The 10484-nt window shown below is 37.1% G+C and overlaps 1 protein-coding gene across 2 annotated transcripts in view; it reads left to right on the forward strand.

Annotated features, from left to right (window-relative positions):
- sr (zinc finger domain-containing protein striped) overlaps positions 1-6570 on the forward strand; it is a 39694-nt gene extending 33124 nt beyond the window's left edge. Inside the window, exons 1-2 of one of the 2 annotated variants that reach the window (XM_073076646.1) lie at positions 379-771; positions 2973-6570. In XM_073076646.1, coding sequence (XP_072932747.1) covers positions 573-771; positions 2973-3898 — 1125 coding nt within the window. In that variant the 5' untranslated portion in view covers positions 379-572 and the 3' untranslated portion in view covers positions 3899-6570. Of the gene's footprint in view, positions 1-378; positions 772-2972 lie in introns of those variants that run through there. The other variant, XM_073076645.1, reaches the window with a different exon arrangement.
- The last annotated feature ends 3914 nt before the right edge of the window (positions 6571-10484 follow it).

Raw genomic sequence — 10484 nt, forward strand, 5'->3', positions numbered from 1 at the left:
TAAAAAATGTATTTCACTATTATATTACATTAAGTTAAATTACATTACAAGTTTAGTATATTCCATAGCAAAGTTATCGCTCTACATACGTAGAGCTCAAGAGCTGTACGCTCTATCTCAAGATATACGCATAAAAATCTTAAATGCATGACAAATGAAAGAAAATACCTATTAGTATCAGCGGTGCTATTAAAATCGAAGAACAAAAGCAATGTCACGGTCAATGTTGGAGGGATAGAGGCTCTCGCGGAAGCATACGGCACGAGAGGCTTCGCGGCGGCCGGCTCGCTACACAGGGTGGCGGGCGCTGGGGGGGCTGGGGGGGGCGGCGCGGGCGGTGGGCGGCGTCGGGCGGTGACGTCAGCCGCAGGGGGGGCAGCACGACGTGCCATTGGCAGAGCTGCGCGCGCCGCTACCGAATATGGGACCGCGGCTCCATTGATAAAACTGCGGCGCGGGGTCGCGCGGCGCCAGTCCCCTTCGCACAGGCCGCGCGAGAGGTCGTCTTCACGCTGGCGCTGTACGTAATTCCACTCGGCCCGTGGGCCGAGGAGCAGGTGGTGCCGGACGGCATGGGCACCGATTCGGAGCCCCCGGCCGGACCTCACCTCCTCTCGCTCGCGGACGTGGGAGCCCTAGGGTTCGACTGCGCGCTGAAGCCGGTGCCGGTGTCTGCATCCAACGGAGCGCCCGCAGATCTCAACACGCCCGTCACCACCTCGGACCTGCCCGCCTTCTTCCCGAGTCTGCTCGAGCCTCCACCTATATCAGGTGCGAACCCGTCACGCACTGCTGCCCTAGCACGCCTGGTCGCGCTCCACATGAATACGCACGCCGACGGCACCCGTAGGCGGGACTCGCCCCCGCCGCCATCCGACCGATAACGTTGTAAATAAACATTGCATTTTCCGACACCTGCCGCGACCCCTCATAATTAACGCGATTCATATAGTGTTACATTTTTTCAATCTTCATTCATTCGAAACAAAATGTGTAACTTCATTCGTACGCCGCGTAACGATACCGAGACAAGATCGGGAAGTTTCAGTGCCAGTAGTTGAAGTGAAATTGAAAGTTCAGCGTCCCGTGACAAGCGGTCGGATCGATACCACTAGTTGAATGGATCAGAGCTTTCATTGTGAAAATGCCGCCGCATTCAGTTCAGATAGGTTCACGTTGTTACGTCCTGCTAGTGTATGAAGTGAAATCTAGTTAAAGTTATTTTCCGTGCTTGTCTCATGAATCCTGGAATGGTAAATATATCACACAAAAAAACGATAACTTTTTATTTGATTTATAAAACGCTAATCTATATTATTAGAATTTGATATTTGCACTGAAATGTAAGAAAGTAATGTTATTTCGTATTAATCTTGTAATACCTATATATTACCAGATATTTTAATAGATACGTTTATATCTTTAAATAATATTTTCAATAGCAATTTAAAAGGTGAAAATGTTAGCGACTAATGTAGAGTCACTTTTTACATTAAGCGCTTATGTACTTTTTATAAATTAAATAAATTCTACATAATAATCTAATAAATTCTATTTAAATAAACAAGTTTTATTAAGAATTTATGAAGACAGAATATTTTTTATTAACGATCTAGTTACTGCAGTTCAATAGAGAAATTGTTGACTCTAAGTATTTTAGTGTTTCCTAATTGATATACATTTTCTTAGTTTCACCATTACGTAATACTCAGTTTCAGTACAAATTCTCTTCATTACGTAATTATTAATGATACGTTCAAATTAATAATATATTTCACACACAAATAGGTAAATAGTTAATGCTCCATCGCGAATTATTAAAATACATTTTGAAATAATTTAATACATAACAACATATTATAAAAGTATATGCTTTTAGCATCGTAAAATTATAAGATCGTTAATTATTATTTTATTATATCTACCTTTTTGGAAAAAAGTAATATATCTAGAATTGTGCATTTTAGTTACAAGTTACTTGCGAAGTAGGGCTTAGTCAATTAGGTAGACTCTCAAAAAATATAAGTAACTTCTTACTTCACAGACCGATCAAGAAACATAATTGATTTTTGGTTTCATAAATATAAAAAAAACATAGGTACTTCTGTTTATCAGTGATATACGAAAAAATATTGTACTGAATAACTCTATTGATTTTTGTGACAAGCAATTTTGTGAATAGCAAATGAGCGCATAGTGTACCTCATTTTGTAGATCATTCAATTTCGAAAATTAATTTTTCCTACGTATAAAGCCAATATTTGATTACTTTGAATCAAATATCGCTTCCAGTTAATTAATATACATCGAATGCTAATGTTTTTGATATTCAAATAAATAATATGAATGCTGCAAAGTAATCTCAATTTCTTGTTAACTTAATCATACCTCGTATGCTTGCGTTTTTGGTGTCCAAATAAATAATTCGAATAAGACAGCTGTTTTTAACAAGTTAAAAGTATACGTAAAACAAGTAGCGTCCAGATACACAACGATGATAGCGACTATCGGCTTCCGGCGCTTATCTATCGTCCGCGCTGCCTTCCGCCCGCGCCACTAAACACGCAAAATATCATTGTTTACCTATTAAACTTCAAAAATACGCACTTCTACATAACTTGGTACTTGTAAAATACAAGTCGTTTATATCGTCGCAGTTTATTCACCAGCAATAAAATAATTACGAAGGATTTTGTTTGTGAGACATTTTTTAGATAAACACTATGGTCAATAATCAAATTTGCAAACTTTTACCGTAATAGAAATAAAATACAAATACCTATAAGTACATAATATTGCGAATTCACTTCCCTATTTCGGTTACGTTTACGTATTTAAAAAATATTCTACGATTACAAAAGTCCTTGAATTCAACGGGTGCCGTTTTTGTAATTATTCCTTCATAAAGTAAATTCATAAATTGGCAACAAAAATGACACGATTAATAATTTAAATTATTTCAATTGTCCTAGGTACATTACCAGGCGATGAACTGTCGCTCGGCTGCTCGCCGCGCCGCCACAAGCACGAGGCGTCTCTGTCTCCCGGCGCGCGCGCAGAGGACGCCAGCAACGCGTCCAGCGCGAGCGCCTCCCTGTACGGGCCCCCTGCCGGCAGCAAGCGGGTCCCCTCCCCGCCGCTGCAGTGGCTGCTGCCGCCGGGGCCCGGCCCCGGTGTCGACAAGTACTTCCAACAAGAGTACGAGGAACGCGTCGAACTACTCCCGCCCGAATGTCAACCCTCCTATTGCCCTCCCCCGCAGCCGTGCCAACCGCAGCATTGCGAGTATCGGCCGCCTCCCCAGCAGCAACCTCAGCACTCATGGGAAGTGCAGGAGTACGCGGCTGCCCCCCAACCCACCCCGGGACCTTCGGGCCTGCCTAAGCGCGAGCCGTACCCCAGTCCCGTCAGCGATAGACCGGTACAACTCGCTGAGTACAACCCGTCTACGAGCAAGGGCCACGAGATCCTGTCCCAGGTGTATCAACAGAGTGCGCAGCCGCTACGACTGGTCGCAGTGAAACCTCGCAAGTATCCCAATCGTCCCAGCAAGACCCCGGTCCACGAGCGGCCGTACGCCTGTCCCGTGGACGGGTGCGACCGCAGGTTTTCACGATCGGACGAATTAACGCGACACATTCGCATCCACACAGGGCAAAAGCCGTTTCAGTGCCGGATATGTATGCGTTCGTTTAGCAGATCGGATCACTTAACGACACACGTACGGACACACACGGGCGAGAAGCCGTTCGCGTGCGACGTTTGCGGACGAAAGTTCGCTCGCTCCGACGAGAAGAAACGGCATGCCAAGGTGCACCTGAAGCAGCGGCTGAAGCGCGAGCGCGGCGGCGGCGGCGGCCCGGCGCACCACCACGAGCCGCACCCGCACGGCCTCTAGCGGTCGCTGCCGGCGGCCCCGGCCTCCGTCACCACCGCGACCATCACGTCCGCTGCGACCACCGCCACTACCGTGACTTCCGCGTCTGTGGATCATTGAACTGTTATCCTTTCACGTTGAAGTTATTAAATAATTTCATCGCTTAGGTGTAAAAGAATTGTCTTTAACGAAGCTTTATTAACTCTACATTTTGTAAATTCACTGAAATTTATATATAACTTTTTATACATATTTGTAATTATTACGGTAGGAGGTGATCAACTCGATGTATTTATTACTTAGATAGGGTAATTGAATGAACTAGACTGGGAACAAACATAGATACGAATTGGTGTGGCCTAATTGTGTCCTGCGCACGCGCCGGTGTGTTTCTGTGAAGTGCGCGCCTTGGATTACGAACACATATCGTTCTGTCCGATGACAGTAGCTAACAAAATTTACGATCAGAAAGTTATTAATCAGTAATACTAACTATTTCAATGGAGTGTGTACATTGAGTGATGATCCGGGAAAAGTAAGCATAATGACCCTTTTTGCGGGTAGTCTAGGGGTCAGAAAATGTTTCTTCTTGTTAATGTAGACGTTTCCATTTTAGGAAACATAGATAGTTATATTATAAAATAAGTCCAAAATGCCCCCGTAAACTTTCTCTGACCCCGACGACCTGGTACGTTATTGTGCGTACCTAAATACATTTAATATTATATTCATTATTCTTATACTTGATATAACTAACGTGAAACTGTGCCATTCGTTAACTTTACCACGTGCCACGGCAGTTTATTTAATGCTAAGGTTCACATGACTGCTGAATAAGTGATAATTATTATAAATAATATTATTTCGATTTATGATACCTATTTCTAGTCGAGGAATGATCGCGAGAATGTCGACTACTGTTTGTTCTTATTCCTATACATAATTCGACTGTAGAGCCATTTTTTTTCGACGGCTGCTGTCATGGTCTACTCTTGCTCAAACAAATTAATTTAACAAAATTTGCTCAATTCTTTTCTTTTAAAATTTAACCAATTACCTTCTCATACTAACAATCTTCTCTTGACGTCTTGCTCTCTTCATTCGTTAATCTATTGTTTCAGAGTTATGTTCTCCCAGTGGCATATATTACTAAAATTGCGTATTATATAGACTAATCTAGGAAATTTACTAGTATGTAGAATTTAAATTATGATCTCTTAATCATTATTAATTATTTGCAAGTATAGAAAGGGCCCCTTATTTATAATACTCATAAGTTTCTGTATAGATGTATAATTATCTATTACGTAAGGTGCATTACAGACCAGGGTTGTCTTTGGTGAGATTTAGTTGCGCCGCGGTCTATTCGAGCGAGTTGGGCAGTCACCTGCCCGTAGCGTACATCGAATTATTTTATGAACTAAATCACACAAAATATTTTTATAGAAGTACAAAATTAAGCACAAGTCTTTGAACCTTACGCTTTTCTTTAAAGAAACAGAAAAGCTGTATATGGACAGTCATTTAATAAACACTAGTCTACCGCGTAAAATAGAGTGCAAAGATAAAAATATGCAAACATGATGCAAAACAAACATTAAAACACTAACAGGGTGGGCCTTTGAGTAAAGTCGGTCGTTATGAATTTAGGATATCTGACAATAATAATACTAACTCTTGCGCCAACAACAAAATTCTTGTTACAAGTGAAAACAGCAGATACATCTTTATTTCTTAAGTAATTGTTAAAAAAGAACAAAAAGTAAACTAAAACGCGATACAGTGTCACCGTTCCCGGCGCAGGCCAGACAGAAGCGACATGATGCGCGGACGCAGCGCTTCTTTCGTCTATTTTCATACAGAAGTTGTAAAAGCAAAGCAAGGCAAAAATTACACAGACGACGTAGCACAACCAATATTTCAATGTGTTTTATATGAAAATATAGAAAAGGGTGCTGTCCACACCTTACGTCGCATCTATTTGGCCATCGTGTATCGCTGATCGTGAACGGTACACTTCGCGACAACGCAACGAATACAAGCGTGCACATACACTGAGAAAAATGTGGTGCACACGATTATAATGTTTATAATAATATAAAAGAGACGAAGTCTCTGATAGAAAGGCTAGCGTAGATAGGTTTTAATAAAGCGTATTCTTGTTAGTCAAATGAGTGAATTGAAACGGAGAAGACTAAATCTTAAATGTTACGTAATGTTTCAACGCGTTAACGTTATGATATACGGTTTTTGTATTAGATTACGACTTTCCTTGGAGCCTGGGATGACTTTACATTGTTGAATCTGTTATGTTACACTGTTGCGGTGCTGAGAATCATTAGGTACCATTCATGTTACGTAGAACTTAGCAATTTTTGAAAACCATCTTATGATACCTAACTATTTAATGGTGTTTCTAGCTATGAATGAATACGAATTTTATGTGTGGTTATTGTTTAAGCGGTCTCATGTATTTCACCTGAGTGAAAGATGTTGTTGATGTTCTATTATAATTAGTCATAAGTATCTGCATAAGTATTGTTAAATCTCACTAATTTTTACTAAATTCTATTTAATATATTTGTAAATACACTCTGACAAAATTTGGATTTAATGTGTATATAAGAGAAAGAAAATTTTTATTTAATATGAAATCACCTAAGGTGGAAAATACAAATTGTTGAAAACTTGGACTCTTGATTTTTTTTTACACACCCTTTTAAATTTTTAGTAGTTATAGTGCGGCAAGGATTACAGGGGACGTGATAATTGATTGTCACAAATATCATAGACATATTGATCACTAAGTAAAAAAAACAAACTCAAAATAAATATGACTACAAAGTGTTGTTTACGACGGTATATTATCGTATTTATATTATTTAATATCATGGTCCCCGAAAGCCTTGACGGACTAAGCATACCTACATACTATGATTATTTTCAATAGGTCTCAAATCACGTACGTAATATTTATACTTGTAAATATCAAATTTGTATACATTTTTGTACATTCTAAAAATAGATTTTATATCTACATTCTCGTAGATAGGTATGTCTTCATAGGTACAAACGAATTTACACACACTTTTATAGGTAGGTACTACCAACCGAGCGGTACGAAGAAGGTTCTAACAATCTACGTGTAACGTATCTACTAGTACCTAGCCTATTAGGTACAATACTACGGGAGATGATTAGTTACGCACTTTGAGCAGATATCAAAGATTTAGCTATCATGTCATGTTTCCTGTTAAAATCGTGTTATACAATTCCATGGTCAGCCTGGGCAGAGACGGAGAAAAATGAAAAAAACAATGGTTTATGTTTTTTATCATTTTCGTTGTAATATTACGTTTAGTCTATGAAAAAAATCGGATACCTCCGGTTGCAACTCTTTTATGTCCCACTGCTGGGTTCTGGCCACTTAGTACAACTGAGAAGTAATACCATTATTTGTCTGCAAGATATACTGTAGTCAAAATTATAGTAATTAATGTTTTTTATTAAATATAATAGGTAGGTATATTTTTATACCTATAAAGCGATCGACCTATTGTTTCCTTCTATTAAAATTTTAGCTTAACACTTTTAATCTCATAATGATCTAAACTCTACCCTCTCTTTGCTAGTCCTCTTATAATACCTACCGTCCCAAGATCTTGTATTCAAATATACCTATTTACTATTACTTCGTACCCGAAGTTTTGTACTTTGTAATTTTACTTTAGTATATAGATATAAACAATAAAGCCCTAGAAATACATAAGCGGAATTTTATGGGTAGGTATACCTACCTATTTTAATTAAGCAAGTTTGCTTACGTGAAGGTAGTTTCTAAGTAGTCGTTTACTAAGGCCAAAAGGGCCAGTATAGGCCAAAAGGGACTATAAGTCAATACAATAGGCTGTGTTAGGTCTATAGAACTATTATCCATACTATAAAATTAGCCCCTTAAACCATCTAACAAACAATAACTTCTCTCCGAAATTAAGAAGTTTCAGTATTCAACACGAATTGCTCGCAGGTACCGTATCCTTAAAGTTGGCACATCTGTCACTTTAGTCCATAGATTAATAAAGATGACTCACTCCTAACAAGAAAACGTAACCAGTTTTGACAATTGAAATAGTTGCGTAAAAAAGTTTTGCCACCTTTCGGTGCTAAAATGTCCCTTAAAAATATTTGAAAAAAGTATTTATTTATTATTTAAATAACGCAGTATTAGTTATTTATTCGTAAATTTTCTCTAAAAATGTTGTTATTTGTCAAGAATTCAAAATTCAAGAACTTACATATAAGCCGTTTGTGGCTTCGTTCTATTTCAAGGCGGCGAAGTATCTTTACTAATCTATGCTTTAGTCAAAGTTAGTCAAAGTAGATAGGAACACTACACGCTATTGTAGCACGCTAATACATTTTACTCATACGGAAATTCATACTGTTCTTGTTCATACGGGATTACATTTTCAAAAAATCACCAAACTTCATAATACTTCCCATTTTTCATGATACTACGAACAACGACATATTAATAAAACTCACTCCCTAACACTACAAGTAGGTAACTATGTACCTAGTAATATATCTTATAAAACATTGTAAAAATCAGGAAGCGAGGATAAATTGTTAATAGTAGATGTAATCTATAATTTAACTTTTAACAAATGTAAATAAAACAAATAACTTATTGTATACAGGTATTGTATAGTTTGTAAAATATTAAATAATTTTAAGGTCTCGTGTAATTGTAAAATACGTACTAATTTTAAGAACTTTTCTAAATTTTTAAATAGACTTTTTTCACTGAAAACATGTTTATTAAAAGATTGTGTAATTGTATTATTTCCTGTACCTTATATCATTACTGTTATGGAATTTTTAGATCTGTTATGGAAGAAATATGATTTATTATATCTCTGCCTAGCATTGCAAAATACAAGTAGATATGCAATATAGAATTCACAGATAATTTGGCACAATTAAATAAAAGTAACTTATATAACTTATCCCCAATTAGAAAGTCATTTATTTAGTTTTTTTCTTAATAAAAAGTAATAAGTAGAAATTATAATACTATCCATAATATTTGCTGCAACCCACTTAACTGTAGCTCCTGATTATTTTCTTCTTAAAACAAAAGTTGCCTTAGCAGCTTGCTCTACATTGCTGAGAGCAAGCACTGCCTTAAATGAAGTTTAGCTCGTATAACTCTGTCCTCTACGCCATCTAGCGACACTACCATCACTACCACACTAGCGACCTTACCATCCAAGAACTAACCGAACGAGTCAGTAATTCATTGAGACCTAATGTGACACTGCTAGATGTCGCTTTAACTAGTGCACAGTTGCACAAACACGCCACCAGATGGCGTTTCAACATATTCTGTTATTTTTAAGCGACCAGTTGTATAATAATACATTTAAGACTTACGATTTTTAAATATAATAAAATGTTAATTTAACTATAACATTTAAGCCGGATGCCCAAATATGTAAATATATGAATCTTAATTTACTTTCTGACTATTTATTTCCAATACCATCAACGAACGCTTATTCTTCTTTAACATACTGTTATTTATATTACGTTGCCTTTAATTTTACAATAATTCAGCATTATGATTGATGTGATGTGAGATTTTATAATAATATATAATTCTCATTTTAAAGGTAAAAATCAAACACATAAACAAACAAGTACTTTGCTTAAAATCTATTTTATTTACATAAATAGCACAACTTTATTAATTAAATAAATACAAAATAATAATAAAACAACACTCGTATCAATAGCATTTTAACGCCAGTGGAATGATACGATAATTCAACTATTACAATAATTTCCACAAACCAAACTATTTAAAAATAGATGAAAAATATAACTTATGAAATAATTTGTCATTTTTATTGTAGGCGACCGGCTCATTCAAAGCACCCAAGTTGCATCAGTCTTAGATTACTCCTTACATTCCATTGTTTAAATAAAGTCATATCTGGAACTTTTATAATCATTGAGAATTTTACAACACAGATTTATTTTAACAATCCTAGCAGATATGGTATCTTTAACATCGGCAATTCACGATTATTGGTAGTATCGATATTGCAGCACGTTCTTGAGACTTGCTGTGCCCAGTCGCTGTATAAACCTGCGTTTTAGTGACTACATTGAGCATTCAGTGGCTACATTGAGAGGGCAAAAGTATTTGCGATTGGACCACAATCACTGAATTTAGGTTCCAAATTGTAGTTCAACTGACGATCGCCGATGCTAAAAGTAGTCTGTCGGGCATTTAAGTCAGGTTAGCAAAAAAAACAAAATTCATATTATTGATAACACTTAAAACGATTTCGATAAAAAGGAGCCCACCATCAACAAAACAATCTATATTACTAATAAACTAAGTACTATCTGTTAGTTATCCAAATACCTTAAGACATTGTGCACACATACGTAAATTAAATAAATAATATTTTATAATAATAAATCACATAATAGGAAACAGTAAAAGAGGATTTCGTTTTATAACCGAAACAACAGTCATCTAAGTGGTGTATATTCCCACAAACCAGGATGCAAGATTGAAATATATTTAAAAAAT

Source organism: Epargyreus clarus, unplaced genomic scaffold (genome assembly GCF_041222505.1).
Source record: "Epargyreus clarus isolate Ecla_fem2 unplaced genomic scaffold, WU_Ecla_fem_2.2 ptg000009l, whole genome shotgun sequence".
In the NCBI taxonomy this organism is placed as follows: Eukaryota; Metazoa; Arthropoda; class Insecta; order Lepidoptera; family Hesperiidae; genus Epargyreus; species Epargyreus clarus.